General features: G+C 48.5%; 1 protein-coding gene across 1 annotated transcript in view; it reads left to right on the top strand.

The window, feature by feature from the left end:
* dpy (fibrillin-like protein dumpy) overlaps positions 1 to 26954 on the top strand; it is a 116302-nt gene that overhangs the window by 36245 nt on the left and 53103 nt on the right. The window contains 10 exon segments of the mRNA XM_070277335.1: positions 346 to 654; positions 719 to 2527; positions 2586 to 2678; positions 6137 to 6934; positions 24332 to 24475; positions 24534 to 24611; positions 24729 to 25352; positions 25661 to 25882; positions 26000 to 26182; positions 26446 to 26931. Coding sequence (XP_070133436.1) covers positions 346 to 654; positions 719 to 2527; positions 2586 to 2678; positions 6137 to 6934; positions 24332 to 24475; positions 24534 to 24611; positions 24729 to 25352; positions 25661 to 25882; positions 26000 to 26182; positions 26446 to 26931 — 4746 coding nt within the window.

Consider the following 26954-nt stretch of genomic DNA (forward strand, 5'->3'; position numbering starts at 1 on the left):
GACTCAGATTTCCATTTAATTTTCATCCTCAAATCGTTATTTGAAGACAGAGATTTCTCTATTTTAAATATTAAATATATTGCTCTTAGTTGCCACAACTTCTCGATAGAACTACTACCTTGGACTGGCTTAAAGCCTTTGCATTCAACAAAATGCCATAACATAACCTAGACTAAAAGCCAACTAAACAAAAATACAACAAACTACAAACAATACAAAATTCAACAATTTACACAAACGACAGCACGCCACGAACATTGCGAGACCGTAACGCCAAAAGGAGAATATATTACTTTACCCTCCTATACCAGATACTAAATGATCTCTTCTTCCACAAATAACTAGCTGCTTGTGTCCTGGACACCGAGTGTGGAGCTTCAGAGGTGTGCCAGGGAGGCCAATGCTTCAATCCCTGCCTGCAACCACAGGCTTGTGGCCAAAATGCCGAGTGCGTGATTCAGAACCACCTGAAACAGTGTCACTGCCCAGATGGTTTCACAGGCGACTCTGCAAAGGAATGTGTCAGGGTGCCGGTGGCCTGCGATGGCGACTGTGCTCCTGGCTACACCTGCCGCGACTCCATGTGCCTGCCCCAGTGCCAAAACGATCTGGAGTGTGCCTCCAACGAGAAATGCCTCAGGGGCAACTGCATGCGTAAGTGATGACTTTATTAAATATTTCCCTAGGGAAACCTCACCACTCTTAATTATTTCTTTAGTGACCTGTCGTGTGGACAACGATTGCTTCTTGGGACATGTTTGCCTGCACAACAAGTGCGTCTATGGCTGCCACGCCGACGAGGATTGCAGTGCCTCCGAGTCCTGCCGCAACGACAAGTGTGTGAATCCCTGTCTGGAGAGCCCCTGCGGCCCGAATGCCGCCTGCTCGGTGTCCAACCACAGGGCGAGCTGCAGCTGCCTGGAGAGCATGGTGCCCAACCCGACGCCCCAGGTGGGCTGTGTGAGAGCTCCGCCACTGGAGTGCCGCGAGAATCGTGACTGTGGCAATGGACTGGCCTGCTTTGAGTCGGTCTGCCGACCTCTGTGCGCCGACGATTCCGGCTGTCTGACCAACGAACGCTGCCAGCAGGGAGTGTGCAAGCCGCTCTGCCGGCACGACAACGAATGCGGCCATGGAGAGCTGTGCCTAGGCTTGAACTGCGTGCCCGGCTGTCGCAACGACCAGGGCTGTCCCCAGGACCTCGCCTGTGTGGCTCAGCAGTGCATCGATCCATGTGCCGATCCCACTGCCTGCGGCACCAACGCTCTCTGCCTGACCGTCGATCATCGCAAGCAATGCTCCTGTCCCGAGGGCCTCGACGGCAATGCCAATGTTGCCTGCAAGGTGCCAAGGACTGCCTGTGCCAGGAACGAAGACTGCCAGACTAACCAGCTCTGCTATGCGGGCAGCTGCCAAGGCAAGTGCCGGAATGACCAGAACTGCTTAGCCGATGAGAGGTGCATGCGCGGCACTTGCCGCACCGTCTGCAACACCGACGATGCCTGCTCCCAGGGACAGATCTGCGAGAATCGCATGTGCCAGACCGGCTGCCGCACGGATCTTAGCTGTGCCACCGACGAGGCCTGCGTGAATAAAAAGTGCCAGAACCCATGCAAGACACCCGGACAGTGTGGTCAGTGCGCTGACTGCCTGGTGGTCAATCACGGCGTCCAGTGCCAGTGCCCGGCTTCGTTTATCGGAGACGGATTAACCGGATGTCAGTTGCCTCCTGAACGATGCCATCCCGGCTGCGATTGCGATGAGAACGGAGCATACTGTGCCAACAAGTGCTCGAGGAGCGAGGATTGCGCCTGCGGACAGCAGTGCGCCCGAGGAAAGTGCCGCAACAAGTGCGGACCTAAGCGCCAATGCACAGTGGGTCAGCTGTGCGAACGGGGATCCTGCATCGCCGGTTGCAAGTCCAACGGAGACTGTGCCGCCGACCAGAGCTGCGTGCGCGGCAAGTGCACAGATCCATGCGCCGATGACAAGGCCTGTGGAAGAAACGCCCTATGTACGGTCTCGGAGCACCGCATGCTCTGCTACTGCCCAGATGGATACGAAGGTGAGCCCACCAAGGAGTGCGTGCAGTTCGAGTGCCGTGTGGACACCGATTGTGACACCAACAAGCGCTGCGACCAAGGAAAGTGCCGCAATCCATGCCTGGAATACGGAGCCTGTGGCACCAATGCCCAATGCCGCGTGGTTAACCGCATGGCGCAGTGTTCCTGCCCGCCTGATTTCTTCGGCAATCCTTCGAGCGAATGCCAGCCCCTGGAAGGAGGCTGCTCGAACAACCCGTGCGGCGTGAACTCCAAGTGCAACGAGGTACCCGGTGGATACGAGTGTGCCTGCATGGATGGTTGCATTGGAGATGCGCACAAGGGATGCCTCTGCGAGGGAACGCTAGTGAATGCCTGCCACGGACACCCTTGTGGCCGAAATGCCGAATGCCACGTACTGGATGGAAGTCAGCCACAGTGCTATTGCCCAGACGGCTTGCCCCACGGAGATCCTTATGTGGAAGGTAAGTGATTTGCTTTTGTATAACCCTTTAGGATTATTAACCATGTTTATCCGTTAAGGTTATCTGACTCCTCCGAAAGAGGACTGCCGCAACCAAGGCTGCGAGGTGGGCGACTGTGTTCGACAGGGCTCTGAATATGTGTGCCAGCAGGGTGAGTGCCAAGTTCATGTTTCCAGTCCATTTGTTTTAGACCAAATCGTACCGTTAATGCTAATCAAGTTAACCAGCGTTCCTTACAAGTTATCGTTATTGTAATCAGTAAGCGTTATCGTTGAACTGGAGGTCTGTCAGTAACCAAATTGAAATATTGTTATTATTTTCTTGGTTTAATCTTCTAGTTTTGAGTTGTTTAAACACAAAAAACTTAAACCAGCTAATTAGCTAAATAATTCCACTAATTCAAGGCCCTTGCGGCTACTTAGAGCATTTACCCAACAAACCGAATCTGATTTCAGTGTAGTGTGTGTGTGTTTTAAATGCCAAATCTAATTCGTAAACCGTAATATATATTTTGATTAATTTTTTCTTAACAACCTATACACATGTGCGAAGTTCCAGGTATTAGTCTAATATCGTTATTCCCCGCACGTACAAAAAACCAAACAAAAACACGCAACCAAACAAAAAAAAACCACCTACACAACAAACTTCCAAGATTGGCGTTATTATTTGCCAAACATACCAAAGAAAATATATTTCAGTGCACAATTTTTATTATGCAATTTTTTGTTAGCTTTCGTTTGATTTTTTTTCTTAGTTTTTAAGCACTTTACTTTACACTTTATAATACACACCATCAACGCATATGGAGATTCGTGGAATGTTGCTGTCGCTATCGCGGTTCCCCAATCTGTGCCTAAAATTCATTTCTGAAACACACATTATTATTCCGAAAAGACAAAACAAAACAGCAAAATTAAGTTTAGCAAATAAGCAAATTTAAACAACCTTACTAAAAATTATCATTCTCCACAAAAAAAACATCCTGAAAACAAAAAAAAAACAATATCAAAATGAGTTGGCTGTAGTTCCCATAAAGCTTGAATCTTGCCTTCTCATATCATTTGGCTTTTTCCAAAGCTCAGCTCAGCTTAACTCGACCTTTTCATTGAACTGTTTTTCTACGTTACCATACAATTGGCTTGAATAACCATCTGTATTGGCGCTCAACTATGCGGCATTCATTGGATATCGCGACTTGGAAACAGTTAACGCACAGATCTCAGTAGACAAATTGGTTCATCCCCCCCACCTAACACACTTAGTCTAACGACAAACGCCGCGATAGCGATACGTAGCCAGTTAATTTTTCTAGTGAATTATAATAAAACTGGTTAATCACAAGAGTGCCACGAGAGTGGCGCCGATAAAGAGTTAAATTAAACCTGAATAAAAATCAAATAATCAACACAATGCCACGCTAATCCTATAGACAACAATCCTCAACACATCCCTGATACTGAAAACAAAAATGATCGAAATCCCCAACCGAATAATCCCATCCCGCCTCCAATTCCGCTCTGCCCCTCTCTGTCGTATCCTTTCGCTAAATATACCCCCCCTATTTTTTACAATTCTTAAATGAACAAAGTCTCAGATTGGGAACTGTGGACGGGACAATTCTCACACATAGTTCACATATGCTTGAAACCGATTCGAAACCGATCGAGGAACATAGTAGTCAGTTAAGATCCATTACAACTGTGTACAGACCGATTACCGAAAACAATCAATTAAAGCAACATCAACAGCTAATACTACTTTTCAATGCATCCCCAAAGCAAGTCTACAGTATAACCGAAACAATAAACCAAACAATAAAAAAAACCATTTATTTTGTACAAAACTCCTTTGAAAGTACATATTAAGATCGTAACTCTGAAAGCTCTTCCCTATCTACCACTCTCTACATAGATCGTCTATTGGTTAAAATCTTTATAAACACTCCGAATTGATTAAATTGTAACTAAATTTAACTAACCCTTTCAAATATGTTTTGGTACAATTGAGTAGTGATTAGGGTGTATAGGTATATGCACAAGTGTGTACATAGTTGTACATATACTCGTAACCACCAAGGCTGCATCTGAAGTGGCCGATCGAACTAACCCACATTATTATTTTGAAATCTTTAAATATGAAATTTGAAGACTGTGAATTATTAATAACATGGATAAGTCGAACTAGTCACGTATATCTCTAACGTAATTTTCAAAATTGTATTTACCCATCGATTTTCCACTATGTACTACATACTTCTTCCAACCTGCTCCTACTAAGCCTTTCCCTTTAAAGCTAATCCTCTTCTAGCCAGACTTCTACCTCCTGACAAGATTTCTATTCTTCCCTGATCTCTCCTCTGAATCAATCACTCACCAAAACCAATCGCCAATAACGTGTCTCTCGTGAGGGCAGAGCGCATGTGTTGGATGTCGTGTAATTTTTACCATTACTCAAAACTCAAACTCAAAACTGAACAAACAATAAACCAAAATATATAATAGCTCGAATTCGCATTAATCCCGAGATAATTCATTGCTCAATCAAGACTGCCTATATAGTACAGCATCACAAAATTAATTGGGCAGACGGGGAAAGTGCCAGGCTCTCCTGCTCTAAGCTCGCTCGTAAATGGTAAATCATCAAGGATTGTAACTATTGCTCACTATTGTTATCACCGCCTACTCGCTCTCTTGAACTCCTATCAAAATCAACAAAAATTCACACCAACCGCCGACAAATCCCAGCCAGCCATATCCTCTGAATGGTTATGTGTCCGGCTTGCGTATAAAAACATACAAACCTAGTTATTGTGAGATGTTCCCTTCACAGTTCTACAATTTGAATTAGACCAACAAAAACAATTAATTAAATTGCTCCAACTAACTGCACCAACTGGCTGGGCTTGGCCAAGGCCGATGCCAATGCCAAGCTCATGCAAACCAAGCTTTTATTTTCTTAAGTTATGTTTTCGTTTTCGTTATTTATGATTTCTGTATGCACCGTTTTTGATCTCGTTGAACTCCCCAGCTAAAATTTTCTTTTTTAACTTAACACACCCTCATGCACAAAACCCCCCAAAAAAACCCCGAAATCGAGTCCCCAACAATCCCACTGACACTTATTTGAGCACAGAAACCGACCCACCGCCACCAAACATACAAACCCCACCCAAAAACACCGAAAAACACACCAAACACTCAGAAACAAAGTGGCCCGCATCGAAACCAACCAGATTACATTGGCGATATATTCTTTTGTTTTAGTCTCTCCCATTGTTTTTAGAAACATCTAGCTATAAGTTATACCCGAATTCCCGATCCAAAATTATGTGTTTACACCACTGCCCCACCCCCCAAAAAGCCCTGAAACCTTCACAAGGCTTTATTTCGTCTATCAGACTCTAGTTCTCGACAATATTTCAATGTCGCACTTTCTCGTATCCACGTGTTTCCCGATCCCCCTCCAAGAATGATATATCTATTTAGTAGCGTATCGTTTATGCCACCGAATAGTTGAATGCACCCACCAACGATTAACATTTAAACAACCAAACAACTCCTGTCTATCTCTCTCTCGTTCTTCCCTGCCCTGGATGTTATGTTGTAGACACCGAACAATGCTACTCAGACACGGATTGTCCCAGTGAAAAGTCGTGCCTCCAAGGACACTGCAGCGATCCTTGTACAATGCGTGGCGCTTGTGGCTTAAATGCGCTTTGCAAAACTGTTCTGCATCGGCCGCGCTGCTCTTGCCCCAGCTGCCACATCGGCCGGCCGGATGTGGAGTGCAAGCCGGACCCCAAATGCATCCCGGATGACACGGATGCCAAGACCAAGGAGCAAATACCGTGCACCAGCGACTCCGAGTGTCCGGAGACGTTGCAGTGCGGCCAGTATGGCCAGTGCACGGATCCGTGCAACAATCCCCTCTTCATCTGCGAGAGCAACAAGAAGTGCGAGACGCGGCGCCACCAGCCGGTTTGCATCTGCAAGTCGGGCTTTATTGTGAACGAATATGGCGAACTGACCTGCGCCCCGGACAAGCGGGAGTGCTACCGCGATGATGACTGCGCCTCGAACATGGCCTGCACGGACGGCAAGTGCCGGAACCCGTGCATCGTCCCCCTGGGACGGTCGCCGATCTGTGCGGAGAACAAGTCCTGCGAGGTGCAGAACCACAAGCCCGTGTGCATCTGCATGCGTGACTGCCAGCCCTCCATTTCGATCTGCCTGCGGGACGCCGGCTGTCCGGCCGGGCTCGCCTGCCGCAAGCTGCAGTGCGTCGATCCGTGCAAGTTTGCCACATGCGCCCCCAACTCGCCATGCATTGTCGAGGATCACAAGCCGATATGTAAATTCTGCCCAGCTGGATTTATAGCCGATGCCAAGAATGGATGTCAAAAAGGTAAAGCACCACATGTACTCTCTCTCACTCAGAACTCTGTCGAGTGAAAGTGCCTTATGTTTCTGTCTTGAATATCTCTGTTTCCTGCTCTCTATATCTCACACACGCTCTCACCTTTTGCTAGCTCTGTCTTATTGTCTGTCCCCTCACCAAGCAAAAAAAAATTAAATAAATAAATACAACCGATCGCCAACGGGGAAACACATTGGCCAAGACCCCTGTCCTGTTCGGCGCCTTGTCAATATTTTTCCCCCGCGATGTTTGTGTAAATGTACATAGGACTGAGAAATTAACCGCCTGTACGGGTACAGGGTTCCAAGCTTTCGCCTATCGAAGTGGCCAATAGCCAAACTAGCCAATTAAAAAACCACTTACCTCCCAAAAAGCCAAGTTACAAGCGGAAAGCGACCATTAACCCCACGGTCCAATGCTTTATGCCACCAGCACAGCGCCTAGGCTGAAGCACCTTAAGAATGAGTTGTCCAACCTTTGATCCGGCGGATCACGTTGCACTCCTGCGGGAGTGTCAACCGAAAAGATGAAATACATGAAGACACAACAACAAGAAAACTCTTCTGAACATTCACACACGCTCATGCTCACAGTGATATTAATCAATTAATTAATCAAAAGCCTCCTGAATACTCGTACTATGATTCTTAACCTATGACTCTAAACAAACGGTAACAAGATGTAACACTAATGGTAAACCTAAACCAAACCAATCCAACACCAATATATGTAGCTAACTAATAGTAAAGAAGTTCGTTTCTAATTTGAAATTGATTAACCGTAAAATAGTTGATAAAGCTTCCGAAATAGTATTACCTTTGCAGTTGTTCCCAAATTGCAACAGAGATTGAACGAAATTCCCGATCAGTATTCTTCTAGGTACGCCCCCTTCTGTATATATAGTGCACCTCCCTCCCTTTTGTAGCTTTACACCACTTCCTATCTTATATTTGGTAAAATTATTTGTAAATATTTTAACGTATTTTTATTTTTTAAATCTTACATTTTATTTTGAAATATGTACAAAATACTACATTCCAAAAAAAACCCAATAATATGTAAAAAAAAAACAAACCCCAAAATGAAAGATCGAAGCAGCTAAGCCAGGTGACAACTGTACCTCAAACGAAGATTGCAGTGAAGCACACCAATGTGGATCATCTGGTCAATGTATCGATCCCTGTCAATCGCTCTGTGCAGGCGCCGTAAAGTGCGTCACGTCAGCACACAGGGTCATCACGTGCATCTGTCCAGACACCTTGACGAACGCGACCGCCCCGAACTGCTTTCCCACCGAACCAACACCCCCGACCACCGCCCAACCACTTGATATGACAACCGAATCGATGACCATAAAGTACACTATTATGCAATTGGCAAACCAAACCGAAATGCGCACCCGTTTCACCGACATTGAGGCTGAAAACGAAACGACAGTTCCCTACGATAGCACAACCGAATCATATAAGACGACTAAGCAACTAACGATCGACGGCAGGCCTACTCCTCCAACGTCACTACCTGAAACCAGTGTTGTCCCTGAAGTGACCACTTCTTCACCCGTAAATCTGACAGATACATCCACAAAAAAACCAAGTGAGGAAACTACAGTAGGGTTTGATCCTAGAGCCGGCATTCCCACTTCTTCCACAACCATTAGTCCATCAGACTCCTCTGAAATTACCACGTCCCTACCAACTGATACTACTCCTGGTCAGCCTGTAGAAAAGGCCTTTGAGGAGACCACAGTACGATTCGATGGCAGATCCACCATTCCTACTGTTCCTTCCAAAACGGGACGACCCACAGTAACTCCAGAAACTAGCACTTCCCTACCCAGGGATACAACTCCTGGGCAACCTACAGAAAAGGCCTTTGAGGAGACCACAGTACGATTTGATGGTGTATCCACCATTCCTACTACTGCTTCCGAAACAGAAAGACCCACAGTAACCCCAGAAACTAGCACTTCCCTACCCAGAGATACAACTCCTGGGCAACCTATAGAAAAGGCCATTGAGGAGACCACAGTACGATTTGATGGTAGATCCACCATTCCTAATGTTCCTTCCGAAACGGGACGACCCACAGTAACCCCAGAAACTAGCACTTCTCTGCCCAGGGATACAACTCCTGGGCAACCTACAGAAAAGGCCATTGAGGAGACCACAGTACGATTTGATGATAGAGCCGCTATTCCCTCATCAACTTCAAAGTCTAGTATCCCATCCGTCTCCTTGGAAGCAACCACTTCCCTACCCAGGGATACAACTCCTAGGCAACCTACAGAAAAGACCATTGAGGAGACCACAGTACGATTTGATGGTATATCCACCATTCCTACTGTTCCTTCCGAGACGGGACGACCCACAGTAACCCCAGAAACTAGCACTTCCCTACCCAGGGATACAACTCTAAGACAACCTACAGAAAAGGCCTTTGAGGAGACAACAGTAAAATTTGATGGCAGATCCACCATTCCTACTGTTCCTTCCAAGACGGGACGACCCACAGTAGCCCCAGAAACTAGCACTTCCCTACCCAGGGATACAACTCCTGGGCAACCTACAGAAAAGGCCTTTGAGGAGACCACAGTACAATTTGATGGCAGATCCACCATTCCTACTGTTCCTTCCGAAACGGGACGACCCACAGTAACCCCAGAAACTAGCACTTCCCTACCCAGGGATACAACTCCTGGGCAACCTACAGAAAAGGCCATTGAGGAGACCACAGTATTATTTGATGGTGGATCCACCATTCCTACTGTTCCTTCCGAAACGGGACGACCCACAGTAACCCCAGAGACTAGCACTTCCCTACCCAGGGATACAACTCCTGGGCAACCTACAGAAAAGGCCTTTGAGGAGACCACAGTACGATTCGATGGCAGATCCACCATTACTACTGTTCCTTCCGAGACGGGACGACCCACAGTAGCCCCCGAAACTAGCACTTCTCTGCCCAGGGATACTACTCCTGGGCAACCTACAGAAAAGGCCATTGAGGAGACCACAGTACGATTTGATGGTGTATCAACCATTCCTACTACTGCTTCCGAAACAGAAAGACCCACAGTAACCCCAGAAACTAGCACTTCCCTACCCAGGGATACAACTCCTGGGCAACCTACAGAAAAGGCCTTTGAGGAGACTACAGTACGATTCGATGGCAGATCCACCATTCCTACTGTTCCTTCCGAAACGGGACGACCCACAGTAACCCCAGAAACTACCACTTCCCTACCCAGGGATACTACTCCTGGGCAACCTACAGAAAAGGCCATTGAGGAGACCACAGTACGATTTGATGATGGATCCACCATTCCTTCTATTCCTTCCGAAACGGAAAGACCCACAGTAACCCCAGAAACTACCACTTCCCTACCCAGGGATACAACTCCTGGGCAACCTACAGAAAAGGCCATTGAGGAGACCACAGTACGATTTGATGGTGGATCCACCATTCCTACTGTTCCTTCCGAAACGGGACGACCCACAGTAACCGCAGAAACTAGCACTTCCCTACCCAGGGATACTACTCCCGGCCAGACAACAGAAAAGACTATTGAGGAGACCACAGTACGATTTGATGGTGGATCCACCATTCCTACTGTTCCTTCCGAAACGGGACGACCCACAGTAACCGCAGAAACTAGCACTTCCCTACCCAGGGATACTACTCCCGGCCCGACAACAGAAAAGACTATTGAGGAGACCACAGTACGATTTGATGATAGAGCCGCTATTCCCTCATCAACTTCCAAGTCTAGTATCCCATCCGTCTCCTTAGAAACCACCACTTCCCTACCCAGGGATACAACTCCTGGGCAACCTACAGAAAAGGCCTTTGAGGAGACCACAGTACGATTCGATGGCAGATCCACCATTACTACTGTTCCTTCCGAGACGGGACGACCCACAGTAGCCCCCGAAACTAGCACTTCTCTGCCCAGGGATACTACTCCTGGACAACCTACAGAAAAGGCCATTGAGGAGACCACAGTACGATTTGATGGTGTATCCACCATTCCTACTACTGCTTCCGAAACAGAAAGACCCACAGTAACCCCAGAAACTAGCACTTCCCTACCCAGGGATACAACTCCTGGGCAACCTACAGAAAAGGCCCTTGACGAGACAACAGTACGATTCGATGGCAGATCCACCATTTCTACTGTTCCTTCCGAGACGGGACGACCCACAGTAACCTTCGAAACTAGCACTTCTCTGCCCAGGGATACTACTTCTGGGCAACCTACAGAAAAGGCCATTAAGGAGACCACAGTACGATTTGATGGTGTATCCACCATTCCTACTACTGCTTCCGAAACAGAAAGACCCACAGTAACCCAGAAACTAGCACTTCCCTACCCAGGGATACAACTCCTGGGCAACCTACAGAAAAGGCCCTTGACGAGACAACAGTACGATTCGATGGCAGATCCACCATTTCTACTGTTCCTTCCGAGACGGGACGACCCACAGTAACCTTCGAAACTAGCACTTCTCTGCCCAGGGCTACTACTTCTGGGCAACCTACAGAAAAGGCCATTAAGGAGACCACAGTACGATTTGATGGTGTATCCACCATTCCTACTACTGCTTCCGAAACAGAAAGACCCACAGTAACCCCAGAAACTAGCACTTCCCTACCCAGGGATACAACTCCTGGGCAACCTACAGAAAAGGCCCTTGACGAGACAACAGTACGATTCGATGGCAGATCCACCATTTCTACTGTTCCTTCCGAAACGGGACGACCCACAGTAACCCCGGAAACTAGCACTTCTCTGCCCAGGGATACAACTCCTGGGCAACCTACAGAAAAGGCCATTGAGGAGACCACAGTACGATTCGATAGTGGATCCACCATTCCTACTGTTCCTTCCGAAACGGGACGACCCACAGTGACCCCAGAAACTAGCACTTCCCTACCCAGGGATACTACTCCCGGCCAGACAACAGAAAAGACTATTAAGGAGACCACAGTACGATTTGATGATAGAGCCGCTATTCCCTCATCAACTTTCAAGTCTAGTATCCCATCCGTCTCCTTAGAAACCACCACTTCTCTGCCCAGGGATACAACTCCTGGGCAACCTACAGAAAAGGCCCTTGACGAGACAACAGTACGATTCGATGGCAGATCCACCATTTCTACTGTTCCTTCCGAAACGGGACGACCCACAGTAACCCCAGAAACTACCACTTCCCTACCCAGGGATACCACTCCTGGGCAACCTACAGAAAAGGCCATTGAGGAGACCACAGTACGATTTGATGATGGATCCACCATTCCTTCTATTCCTTCCGAAACGGAAAGACCCACAGTAACCCCAGAAACTAGCACTTCCCTACCCAGGGATACTACTCCCGGCCAGACAACAGAAAAGACTATTAAGGAGACCACAGTACGATTTGATGATAGAGCCGCTATTCCCTCATCAACTTCCAAGTCTAGTATCCCATCCGTCTCCTTAGAAACCACCACTTCTCTGCCCAAGGATACAACTCCTGGGCAACCTACAGAAAAGGCCATTGAGGAGACCACAGTACGATTCGATAGTGGATCCACCATTCCTACTGTTCCTTCCGGCACGGGACGACCCACAACAACACAAGAAACTACCACTTCCGTACCCAGGGATACTACTCCTGGGCAACCTACAGAAAAGGCCATTGAGGAGACCACAGTACGATTCGATAGTGGATCCACCATTCCTTCTGTTCCTTCCGAAACGGGACGACCCACAGTAACCCCGAAAACTAGCACTTCTCTGCCCAGGGATACAACTCCTGGGCAACCTACAGAAAAGGCCATTGAGGAGACCACAGTACGATTCGATAGTGGATCCACCATTCCTACTGTTCCTTCCGAAACGGGACGACCCACAGTGACCCCAGAAACTAGCACTTCCCTACCCAGGGATACTACTCCCGGCCAGACAACAGAAAAGACTATTAAGGAGACCACAGTACGATTTGATGATAGAGCCGCTATTCCCTCATCAACTTCCAAGTCTAGTATCCCATCCGTCTCCTTGGAAGCAACCACTTCCCTACCCAGGGATACAACTCCTAGGCAACCTACAGAAAAGGCCATTGAGGAGACCACAGTACGATTCGATAGTGGATCCACCATTCCTACTGTTCCTTCCGAAACGGGACGACCCACAGTAACCTCAGAAACTAGCACTTCCCTACCCAGGGATACAACTCCTGGGCAACCTACAGAAAAGGCCATTGAGGAGACCACAGTACGATTCGATAGTGGATCCACCATTCCTACTGTTCCTTCCGAAACGGGACGACCCACAGTAACCTCAGAAACTAGCACTTCCCTACCCAGGGATACAACTCCTGGGCAACCTACAGAAAAGGCCATTGAGGAGACCACAGTACGATTTGATGGTGGATCCACCATTCCTACTGTTCCTTCCGAAACGGGACGACCCACAGTAACCGCAGAAACTAGCACTTCTCTACCCAGGGATACAACTCCTGGGCAACCTACAGAAAAGGCCATTGAGGAGACCACAGTACGATTTGATGGTGGATCCACCATTCCTACTGTTCCTTCCGAAACGGGACGACCCACAGTAACCGCAGAAACTAGCACTTCCCTACCCAGGGATACAACTCCTGGGCAACCTACAGAAAAGGGCATTGAGGAGACCACAGTACGATTCCATAGTGGATCCACCATTCCTACTGTTCCTTCCGAAACGGGACGACCCACAGTATCCCCAGAAACTAGCACTTCCCTACCCAGGGATACTACTCCCAGCCAGACAACAGAAAAGACTATTAAGGAGACCACAGTACGATTTGATGATAGAGCCGCTATTCCCTCATCAACTGCGAAGCCTAGTAGCCCATCCCTCTCCTTAGAAACCACCACTTCTCTGCCCAGGGAGACAACTCCTGGGCAACCTACAGAAAAGGCCATTGAGGAGACCACAGTACGATTCGATAGTGGATCCACCATTCCTACTGTTCCTTCCGAAACGGGACGACCCACAGTAACCTCAGAAACTAGCACTTCTCTGCCCAGGGATACAACTCCTGGGCAACCTACAGAAAAGGCCATTGAGGAGACCACAGTACGATTCGATAGTGGATCCACCATTCCTACTGTTCCTTCCGAAACGGGACGACCCACAGTAACCCCAGAAACTAGCATTTCCCTACCCAGGGATACAACTCCTGGGCAACCTACAGAAAAGGACATTGAGGAGACCACAGTACGATTTGATGGTGGATCCACCATTCCTACTGTTCCTTCCGAAACGGGACGACCCGCAGTAACCCCAGAAACTAGCACTTCCCTACCCAGGGATACAACTCCTGGGCAACCTACAGAAAAGGCCATTGAGGAGACCACAGTACGATTTGATGGTGGATCCACCATTCCTACTGTTCCTTCCGAAACGGGACGACCCACAGTAACCGCAGAAACTAGCACTTTCCTACCCAGGGATACAACTCCTGGGCAACCTACAGAAAAGGCCATTGAGGAGACCACAGTACGATTTGATGGTGGATCCACCATTCCTACTGTTCCTTCCGAAACGGGACGACCCGCAGTAACCCCAGAAACTAGCACTTCCCTACCCAGGGATACAACTCCTGGGCAACCTACAGAAAAGGCCATTGAGGAGACCACAGTACGATTTGATGGTGGATCCACCATTCCTACTGTTCCTTCCGAAACGGGACGATCCACAGTAACCGCAGAAACTAGCACTTCCCTACCCAGGGATACTACTCCCGGCCAGACAACAGAAAAGACTATTGAGGAGACCACAGTACGATTTGATGATAGAGCCGCTATTCCCTCATCAACTTCCAAGTCTAGTATCCCATCCGTCTCCTTAGAAACCACCACTTCTCTGCCCAGGGATACAACTCCTGGGCAACCTACAGAAAAGGCCATTGAGGAGACCACAGTACGATTCCATAGTGGATCCACCATTCCTACTGTTCCTTCCGAAACGGGACGACCCGCAGTAACCCCAGAAACTAGCACTTCCCTACCCAGGGATACAACTCCTGGGCAACCTACAGAAAAGGGCATTGAGGAGACCACAGTACGATTCCATAGTGGATCCACCATTCCTACTGTTCCTTCCGAAACGCGACGACCCACAGTATCCCCAGAAACTAGCACTTCTCTGCCCAGGGATACAACTCCTGGGCAACCTACAGAAAAGGCCATTGAGGAGACCACAGTACGATTTGATGGTGTATCCACCATTCCTACTACTGCTTCCGAAACAGAAAGACCCACAGTAACCCCAGACCCTAGCACTTCCCTACCCAGGGATACAACTCCTGGGCAACCTACAGAAAAGGCCATTGAGGAGACCACAGTACGATTTGATGGTGGATCCACCATTCCTACTGTTCCTTCCGAAACGGGACGACCCACAGTAACCCCAGAAACTAGCACTTCCCTACCCAGGGATACAACTCTTAGACAACCTACAGAAAAGGCCTTTGAGGAGACCACAGTACGATTTGATGGTGTATCCACCATTCCTACTACTGCTTCCGAAACAGAAAGACCCACAGTAACCGCAGAAACTAGCACTTCCCTACCCAGGGATACAACTCCTAGGCAACCTACAGAAAAGGCCTTTGAGGAGACCACAGTACGATTCCATAGTGGATCCACCATTCCTACTGTTCCTTCCGAAACGCGACGACCCACAGTATCCCCAGAAACTAGCACTTCTCTGCCCAGGGATACAACTCCTGGGCAACCTACAGAAAAGGCCATTGAGGAGACCACAGTACGATTTGATGGTGTATCCACCATTCCTACTACTGCTTCCGAAACAGAAAGACCCACAGTAACCCCAGACCCTAGCACTTCCCTACCCAGGGATACAACTCCTGGGCAACCTACAGAAAAGGCCATTGAGGAGACCACAGTACGATTCCATAGTGGATCCACCATTCCTACTGTTCCTTCCGAAACGCGACGACCCACAGTATCCCCAGAAACTAGCACTTCCCTACCCAGGGATACTACTCCCGGCCAGACAACAGAAAAGACTATTGAGGAGACCACAGTACGATTTGATGATAGAGCCGCTATTCCCTCATCAACTTCCAAGTCTAGTATCCCATCCGTCTCCTTAGAAACCACCACTTCCCTACCCAGGGATACAACTCCTGGGCAACCTACAGAAATGGCCATTGAGGAGACCACAGTACGATTCGATAGTGGATCCACCATTCCTACTGTTCCTTCCGAAACGCGACGACCCACAGTATCCCCAGAAACTAGCACTTCTCTGCCCAGGGATACAACTCCTGGGCAACCTACAGAAAAGGCCATTGAGGAGACCACAGTACGATTTGATGGTGTATCCACCATTCCTACTACTGCTTCCGAAACAGAAAGACCCACAGTAACCCCAGACCCTAGCACTTCCCTACCCAGGGATACAACTCCTGGGCAACCTACAGAAATGGCCATTGAGGAGACCACAGTACGATTCGATAGTGGATCCACCATTCCTACTGTTCCTTCCGAAACGGGACGACCCACAGTAACCCCAGAAACTACCACTTCCCTACCCAGGGATACCACTCCTGGGCAACCTACAGAAAAGGCCATTGAGGAGACCACAGTACGATTTGATGATGGATCCACCATTCCTTCTATTCCTTCCGAAACGGAAAGACCCACAGTAACCCCAGAAACTACCACTTCCCTACCCAGGGATACAACTCCTGGGCAACCTACAGAAAAGGCCATTGAGGAGACCACAGTACGATTTGATGGTGGATCCACCATTCCTACTGTTCCTTCCGAAACGGGACGACCCACAGTAACCGCAGAAACTAGCACTTCCCTACCCAGGGATACTACTCCCGGCCAGACAACAGAAAAGACTATTGAGGAGACCACAGTACGATTTGATGATAGAGCCGCTATTCCCTCATCAACTTCCAAGTCTAGTATCCCATCCGTCTCCTTAGAAACCACCACTTCCCTACCCAGGGATACAACTCCTGGGCAACCTACAGAAAAGGCCTTTGAGGAGACCACAGTACGATTCTATGGCAGATCCACCATTACTACTGTTCCTTCCGAGACGGGACGACCCACAGTAGCCCCCGAAACTAGCACTTCTCTGCCCAGGGATACTACTCCTGGACAACCTACAGAAAAGGCCATTGAGGAGACCACAGTACGATTTGATGGTGTATCCACCATTCCTACTACTGCTTCCGAAACAGAAAGACCCACAGTAACCCCAGAAACTAGCACTTCCCTACCCAGGGATACAACTCCTGGGCAACCTACAGAAAACGCCCTTGACGAGACAACAGTACGATTCGATGGCAGATCCACCATTTCTACTGTTCCTTCCGAGACGGGACGACCCACAGTAACCCCAGAAACTACCACTTCCCTACCCAGGGATACCACTCCTGGGCAACCTACAGAAAAGGCCATTGAGGAGACCACAGTACGATTTGATGATGGATCCACCATTCCTTCTATTCCTTCCGAAACGGAAAGACCCACAGTAACCCCAGAAACTACCACTTCCCTACCCAGGGATACAACTCCTGGGCAACCTACAGAAAAGGCCATTGAGGAGACCACAGTACGATTTGATGGTGGATCCACCATTCCTACTGTTCCTTCCGAAACGGGACGACCCACAGTAACCGCAGAAACTAGCACTTCCCTACCCAGGGATACTACTCCCGGCCAGACAACAGAAAAGACTATTGAGGAGACCACAGTACGATTTGATGATAGAGCCGCTATTCCCTCATCAACTTCCAAGTCTAGTATCCCATCCGTCTCCTTAGAAACCACCACTTCCCTACCCAGGGATACAACTCCTGGGCAACCTACAGAAATGGCCATTGAGGAGACCACAGTACGATTCGATAGTGGATCCACCATTCCTACTGTTCCTTCCGAAACGGGACGACCCACAGTAACCCCAGAAACTACCACTTCCCTACCCAGGGATACCACTCCTGGGCAACCTACAGAAAAGGCCATTGAGGAGACCACAGTACGATTTGATGATGGATCCACCATTCCTTCTATTCCTTCCGAAACGGAAAGACCCACAGTAACCCCAGAAACTAGCACTTCCCTACCCAGGGATACAACTCCTGGGCAACCTACAGAAAAGGCCATTGAGGAGACCACAGTACGATTTGATGGTGGATCCACCATTCCTTCTATTCCTTCCGAAACGGAAAGACCCACAGTAACCCCAGAAACTACCACTTCCCTACCCAGGGATACAACTCCTGGGCAACCTACAGAAAAGGCCATTGAGGAGACCACAGTACGATTCGATAGTGGATCCACCATTCCTACTGTTCCTTCCGAAACGGGACGACCCACAGTAACCCCAGAAACTAGCATTTCCCTACCCAGGGATACAACTCCTGGGCAACCTACAGAAAAGGACATTGAGGAGACCACAGTACGATTAGATGGCGGCTCCCCCCTTCCTCCACTCCCTTCAGAACCGGCACGCCCCACAGTACCCCCAGAAACTCGCACTTCCCTACCCAGGGATACAACTCCTGGGCAACCTACAGAAAAGGCCATTGAGGAGACCACAGTACGATTTGATGGTGGATCCACCATTCCTACTGTTCCTTCCGAAACGGGACGACCCACAGTAACCGCAGAAACTAGCACTTTCCTACCCAGGGATACAACTCCTGGGCAACCTACAGAAAAGGCCATTGAGGAGACCACAGTACGATTTGATGGTGGATCCACCATTCCTACTGTTCCTTCCGAAACGGGACGACCCGCAGTAACCCCAGAAACTAGCACTTCCCTACCCAGGGATACAACTCCTGGGCAACCTACAGAAAAGGCCATTGAGGAGACCACAGTACGATTTGATGGTGGATCCACCATTCCTACTGTTCCTTCCGAAACGGGACGATCCACAGTAACCGCAGAAACTAGCACTTCCCTACCCAGGGATACTACTCCCGGCCAGACAACAGAAAAGACTATTGAGGAGACCACAGTACGATTTGATGATAGAGCCGCTATTCCCTCATCAACTTCCAAGTCTAGTATCCCATCCGTCTCCTTAGAAACCACCACTTCTCTGCCCAGGGATACAACTCCTGGGCAACCTACAGAAAAGGCCATTGAGGAGACCACAGTACGATTCCATAGTGGATCCACCATTCCTACTGTTCCTTCCGAAACGGGACGACCCGCAGTAACCCCAGAAACTAACACTTCCCTACCCAGGGATACAACTCCTGGGCAACCTACAGAAAAGGGCATTGAGGAGACCACAGTACGATTCCATAGTGGATCCACCATTCCTACTGTTCCTTCCGAAACGCGACGACCCACAGTATCCCCAGAAACTAGCACTTCTCTGCCCAGGGATACAACTCCTGGGCAACCTACAGAAAAGGCCATTGAGGAGACCACAGTACGATTTGATGGTGTATCCACCATTCCTACTACTGCTTCCGAAACAGAAAGACCCACAGTAACCCCAGACCCTAGCACTTCCCTACCCAGGGATACAACTCCTGGGCAACCTACAGAAAAGGCCATTGAGGAGACCACAGTACGATTTGATGGTGGATCCACCATTCCTACTGTTCCTTCCGAAACGTGAGGGCCCACAGTAACCCCAGAAACTAGCGCTTCCCTACCGAGGGATACAACTCTTAGACAACCTACAGAAAAGGCCTTTGAGGAGACCACAGTACGATTTGATGGTGTATCCACCATTCCTACTACTGCTTCCGAAACAGAAAGACCCACAGTAACCGCAGAAACTAGCACTTCCCTACCCAGGGATACAACTCCTAGGCAACCTACAGAAAAGGCCTTTGAGGAGACCACAGTACGATTCCATAGTGGATCCACCATTCCTACTGTTCCTTCCGAAACGCGACGACCCACAGTATCCCCAGAAACTAGCACTTCTCTGCCCAGGGATACAACTCCTGGGCAACCTACAGAAAAGGCCATTGAGGAGACCACAGTACGATTTTATGGTGTATCCACCATTCCTACTACTGCTTCCGAAACAGAAAGACCCACAGTAACCCCAGACCCTAGCACTTCCCTACCCAGGGATACAACTCCTGGGCAACCTACAGAAAAGGCCATTGAGGAGACCACAGTACGATTCCATAGTGGATCCACCATTCCTACTGTTCCTTCCGAAACGCGACGACCCACAGTATCCCCAGAAACTAGCACTTCCCTACCCAGGGATACTACTCCCGGCCAGACAACAGAAAAGACTATTGAGGAGACCACAGTACGATTTGATGATAGAGCCGCTATTCCCTCATCAACTTCCAAGTCTAGTATCCCATCCGTCTCCTTAGAAACCACCACTTCCCTACCCAGGGATACAACTCCTGGGCAACCTACAGAAATGGCCATTGAGGAGACCACAGTACGATTCGATAGTGGATCCACCATTCCTACTGTTCCTTCCGAAACGGGACGACCCACAGTAACCCCAGAAACTACCACTTCCCTACCCAGGGATACCACTCCTGGGCAACCTACAGAAAAGGCCATTGAGGAGACCACAGTACGATTTGATGATGGATCCACCATTCCTTCTATTCCTTCCGAAACGGAAAGACCCACAGTAACCCCAGAAACTACCACTTCCCTACCCAGGGATACAACTCCTGGGCAACCTACAGAAAAGGCCATTGAGGAGACCACAGTACGATTTGATGGTGGATCCACCATTCCTACTGTTCCTTCCGAAACGGGACGACCCACAGTAACCGCAGAAACTAGCACTTCCCTACCCAGGGATACTACTCCCGGCCAGACAACAGAAAAGACTATTGAGGAGACCACAGTACGATTTGATGATAGAGCCGCTATTCCCTCATCAACTTCCAAGTCTAGTATCCCATCCGTCTCCTTAGAAACCACCACTTCCCTACCCAGGGATACAACTCCTGGGCAACCTACAGAAAAGGCCTTTGAGGAGACCACAGTACGATTCTATGGCAGATCCACCATTACTACTGTTCCTTCCGAGACGGGACGACCCACAGTAGCCCCCGAAACTAGCACTTCTCTGCCCAGGGATACTACTCCTGGACAACCTACAGAAAAGGCCATTGAGGAGACCACAGTACGATTTGATGGTGTATCCACCATTCCTACTACTGCTTCCGAAACAGAAAGACCCACAGTAACCCCAGAAACTAGCACTTCCCTACCCAGGGATACAACTCCTGGGCAACCTACAGAAAACGCCCTTGACGAGACAACAGTACGATTCGATGGCAGATCCACCATTTCTACTGTTCCTTCCGAGACGGGACGACCCACAGTAACCCCAGAAACTACCACTTCCCTACCCAGGGATACCACTCCTGGGCAACCTACAGAAAAGGCCATTGAGGAGACCACAGTACGATTTGATGATGGATCCACCATTCCTTCTATTCCTTCCGAAACGGAAAGACCCACAGTAACCCCAGAAACTACCACTTCCCTACCCAGGGATACAACTCCTGGGCAACCTACAGAAAAGGCCATTGAGGAGACCACAGTACGATTTGATGGTGGATCCACCATTCCTACTGTTCCTTCCGAAACGGGACGACCCACAGTAACCGCAGAAACTAGCACTTCCCTACCCAGGGATACTACTCCCGGCCAGACAACAGAAAAGACTATTGAGGAGACCACAGTACGATTTGATGATAGAGCCGCTATTCCCTCATCAACTTCCAAGTCTAGTATCCCATCCGTCTCCTTAGAAACCACCACTTCCCTACCCAGGGATACAACTCCTGGGCAACCTACAGAAATGGCCATTGAGGAGACCACAGTACGATTCGATAGTGGATCCACCATTCCTACTGTTCCTTCCGAAACGGGACGACCCACAGTAACCCCAGAAACTACCACTTCCCTACCCAGGGATACCACTCCTGGGCAACCTACAGAAAAGGCCATTGAGGAGACCACAGTACGATTTGATGATGGATCCACCATTCCTTCTATTCCTTCCGAAACGGAAAGACCCACAGTAACCCCAGAAACTAGCACTTCCCTACCCAGGGATACAACTCCTGGGCAACCTACAGAAAAGGCCATTGAGGAGACCACAGTACGATTTGATGGTGGATCCACCATTCCTTCTATTCCTTCCGAAACGGAAAGACCCACAGTAACCCCAGAAACTACCACTTCCCTACCCAGGGATACAACTCCTGGGCAACCTACAGAAAAGTCCATTGAGGAGACCACAGTACGCTTTGATGGTGTATCCACCATTCCTACTACTGCTTCTGAAACGGAACGACCCACAGTAACCCCAGAAACTAGCACTTCCCTTCCCAGGGATACATCTCCTGGGCAACCTACAGAAAAGGCCATTGAGGAGACCACAGTACGATTTGATGGTGTATCCACCATTCCTAGTACAGCTTCCGAAACGGAACGACCCACAGTAACCCCAGAAACTACCACTTCCGTACCCAGGGATACTACTCCTGGGCAACCTACAGAAAAGGCCATTGAGGAGACCACAGTACGATTTGATGGTAGATCCACCATTCCTTCTGTTCCTTCCGAAACGGGACGACCCACAGTAACCCCAGAAACTAGCACTTCTCTGCCCAGGGATACCACTCCTGGGCATCCTACAGAAAAGGCCATTGAGGAGACCACAGTACGATTCGATAGTGGATCCACCATTCCTTCTGTTCCTTCCGGAACGGGACGACCCACAATAACACCAGAAACTAGCACTGCCTTCTCCACCGATACCACATTGTGGCAGTTAATTGATCGAACGACTCTGAAACCGATGGATGTAGGCCCACTTTCCACTGTTACGACTGAAGGGACAACATTTATTCCAGTGGTCACTGCTCCTGCAGCCAGTACAGTGTTGCCACTTTTGAATCATACTGGTTTGTCGGGTATGGGTTCTGTTTCGGGTGGTATGCCAAATGTGACTGACAGAAGCCTGACAACCAAGTCTTTAGACAATTGTGAGAGGGACCTGGACTGCTTCGACTACGAGACTTGCTTAGGAGGACTCTGCATATCGCCCTGTGAATACTTTAAGAATCCCTGCACTGATCAAAACTTGACCGTATGTCGTACATTGAACCACACCACAATGTGCTTCTGTGATAACGCCGACGATGTAAATAGACCGGGTTGCTCTATGAAAGCAGGTAACTAAAGTTGTGTATATAAGTTGTAAGTCTTGATATCCAGCCATATTGAATGAACTGCAAGGAACCACAGGGTTGCGGTAATCTTCTGGCATCGTGGCATCGCCGACTACTTTCAAAGCCAATCACACAGCTGGCAAATTGTAGCAGTCTACTTCGGTTAGATGTCATGATTTCTTTCTCTTCCTTGGACCTACCGCCATTACCTTTCTTTTTGTGGCATATATGCTATATGTATGACCAGCCATCCGAATCGTGCGGGCACCGTGCATGCAACCATTTTTTGTTTTCCCGGCAACTCCCGAGTGTTCTTTGTTCTCCACCGATCTCAAATCATTTGTCTTTACCCTCTTTTATTACTGCTTCCTTGGCTGTGTTTCGTTGAAAGCCTTGCACCTTCACCCATGGATCTCTTCTCCACCACGAGCAGCACTCCAGATAGTTCGAATTTTGTGTCCACAAAAGAAGCTTTGGATCGAACGCCACCATAGGCGTTTGCATGCCGATTTATGTTGCAATGTTGCTCGTTTATGTTAGTTGCCTGCTTGTGATGTCTGCCTGATAAAATGCCTGCCTCAAAACTCATCAAGCTCCCCTGCCATCGACCACATCATCTTGAATGTCTCTCGTTATTCGTTATTCGTTATGGTTCTCACCTGTTATGATCTCGACTCGCATGTCTTCTCCGCGCGACACCTTTCAATTGTGTGCTAATCTGTGTTGAACTTGTTGTATTTGGTACATAAATGTTGTTTTTAAAACTTAGACTTTATCATACCGTACCGTAAGTGTTTTAGTGTTTAGAAGTAGAAATATTGCATGTGGTATATGGTAATCATACTGGTAGTATATAAAGATGTAACGCACTAACCAATCTAATGCTTTTGCATGTGTATATGTTGTACGAAGCAACAATTAAAACCTGACTAATGCCAATGCCTGCTAGTATTTAGATGTGCTTGCTTAAACCTACATTAGATAGAGAAAACCTACGCGTAAGGCATCTATATTAAATGGAGATGTTGTACTAACTGCATTGAAAAATGAACTAAAGAGAAAACTACCTACCGAACAGGATTCTTGACTTCAATGAAAGGAATGACCTAATTTTAACGACCCATACGTCCAAGTATTTCCCCCACTAATCCACAATTCTTTCGAACAGAAATTGGTTGTGCCTCCAGTGCTGAGTGTCCATCCCAGCAGGCATGCATCAATGCTCTTTGCGTTGATCCCTGCACCTACAGCAATCCCTGCGGCCGTAACGAGGACTGTCGAGTTCTCGACCACCAGCCCTTGTGCTCCTCAGGTGGGTAGTCTCCAAGATAGACTGTGGAATATCAAAAATAACTAATTTTAATTTCCAGAAACTGGTCGTACACCTGGCTGTGAACACTGTCCACCAGGTGTCAATTGTGATCCCACAACGGGAGCTTGTATCAAGGGTAAGTGTTTCGAACCGTCCTAATATTAACCTTATACTAAGTGTAAATACAATGTGTAAATATTCTAATGTTAAAATTAACCGCCCGTTACCCGTGTAAATACATCTCTCTTCTTAGCTAATGTAACAATAACAACTATTACTACCAAGAACTCTACATCTACCAAGATTGGTAAACCAAGAACAACAGCTAACCCCAATATTGGCGTCAAAACGACACCAACCACGACAAGGGTCACAAACAAAACCACCAAAAAACCAACCACCACCACCACTACTACCACTTCCTCCACTATCACAGAATCGAGCACAAGCACAAGCGCTACTAACCAGACCAGTAAGAACCACAGACCCGACACAGAAAGCACCACCTCCCACACCGATGCTACGAGGCGGTACCGCGACGGTGAGAACAACATCACCGATACTCCGACCCCGACTCCCAGGCCCACGGTCCAGACGACCACGTTGCGGGGCGAGGATATATCGAGTGACAGCCAGAAGCGCACTACAACGCCCAGATCGAAGACCACGCGACTGGACACTTCCAAGGAAGTGCCAGATGCCACCACGTCGTGGCCCATTGAGCTGCCAACCACTGAGGGCACCACCACGGAGGTCTACGGCACCATGATTGCGCCACTGGCGAACACCACTGACATCTCATTAATTAACCCATGTACAGTAGATACTAATTGTGCTCCTAACGAGCACTGTAACCAGGGCCAATGCCGTAAAAAAGGTATTAATGAATCAACTACATGTTAGACAATGCTAGCCACTTTGGGATACTACTAAAAATTATTCAATTATTAAGTTTTATTTTCCCTTTTCTCATGATGTTGGTATCCCAAAGTGGATATCATTCAATTGTAAATAATTAACTATGTATAGGGCTTGTCTTCTGGCCTCACAAACTAATTTTTTTTGTACAAAGAAATTGTAAATACTTGGCCCCTGTACATACAAAGTCATATTTAAGATTTTTCAACCAAACATCGACACTAATGAATTAACTATTTAACTTACTAAATGCTCTCTAACAAGTAGAACCGCCGGGTTCACCGAAAACACCCGAACCATGCCAATCTAACAACGACTGCATTGAGAGCGAGGCCTGCTACATGGGTCTGTGCCAGGATCCGTGTGAGTTTGCCAAGATCTGCGCCTCGAGCGCCAAGTGCTCGGCGAAGAGTCATCGACCCATTTGCACCTGCCCGCAGGGCCACGAGGGCAATCCAATGGTCAAGTGTGTGCCCACGCAAACTTCAAGTAAGACACTAAAATCGATTAACCAACAATTTCATTCACTGCATGGCCTCTAAACTTGAACTATTCTATTTCCCAAGGGTGTTTGATATTTTACTAATTCTATTATATAAATTTTAGTGGAATGTGCTGATGATTCCGACTGTGGCATCACGGAGGCGTGCGTCAACCAGCGCTGCCAGCATCCTTGCGATGTCCATGATCCTTGCGCCACGAATGCCGTGTGCATTAACACCAATCACGCGGCCGATTGCAGCTGCGCCGATGGCTTCCAAGGCAACGGATTTGTTGGCTGCCAGCCAGGTTAGTATTAGATTTCCAGACTTACGAAATGGCACTTCTGTCGTTGTCCTCTGCTAATGATTCACCATGTCTCGTTTCCCAAACAAAAAATATCTCTTTCTTTCATACACTGTACAAATTCCCGTACACGTACCACGACACCTGTATAATACCGTACGCCCCGACACCGAAAAACGCAACTCCGAAACAAAATCAACCGAACTCTATAAATACACCCACCGATCCAACGAATCGCACCGTAACCCTAACACGTAAAAACATAGCACGCACCCATGTCTGCCAATACAACGAGGACTGCCCACCGACAAAGCTCTGCGATCGCCTCAACCGCCGCTGCATCAATCCCTGCCAGGAGGATTCGTGCGGCGAGAATGCCGAGTGCATTCCCGTCAACCACGGCACCGACTGTCGCTGCCTGCCCGGATTCCTGGGCAACGCCTATGTCCAGTGCCTGCCCAGCCAGGGCTGTCGCTCGGACTCGGAGTGTGACTCCAGCCAGGCCTGCATCAACAGCAAGTGCTCCTCGCCCTGCCAGTGCGGTGCCTTCGCCCTCTGCGATGTGGTCAACCACCGCGGAGTGTGCAAGTGCCCGCCGGGCTACAATGGAAATCCTCAGGTGGGCTGCAGCCCGCCCCAGAATCCCTGCGAACCAAATCCCTGCGGCCTCAATGCCCTGTGCGAACTGGACAATGGCAATCCCATCTGCTACTGCCCCAAGGGACTAACTGGAAATCCTTTCAAGAATTGCAGTGAGTATTGAAAACTTTTTTTT

This window comes from Drosophila bipectinata, chromosome 2L (assembly GCF_030179905.1).
Source record: "Drosophila bipectinata strain 14024-0381.07 chromosome 2L, DbipHiC1v2, whole genome shotgun sequence".
Taxonomy (NCBI): domain Eukaryota; kingdom Metazoa; phylum Arthropoda; class Insecta; order Diptera; family Drosophilidae; genus Drosophila; species Drosophila bipectinata.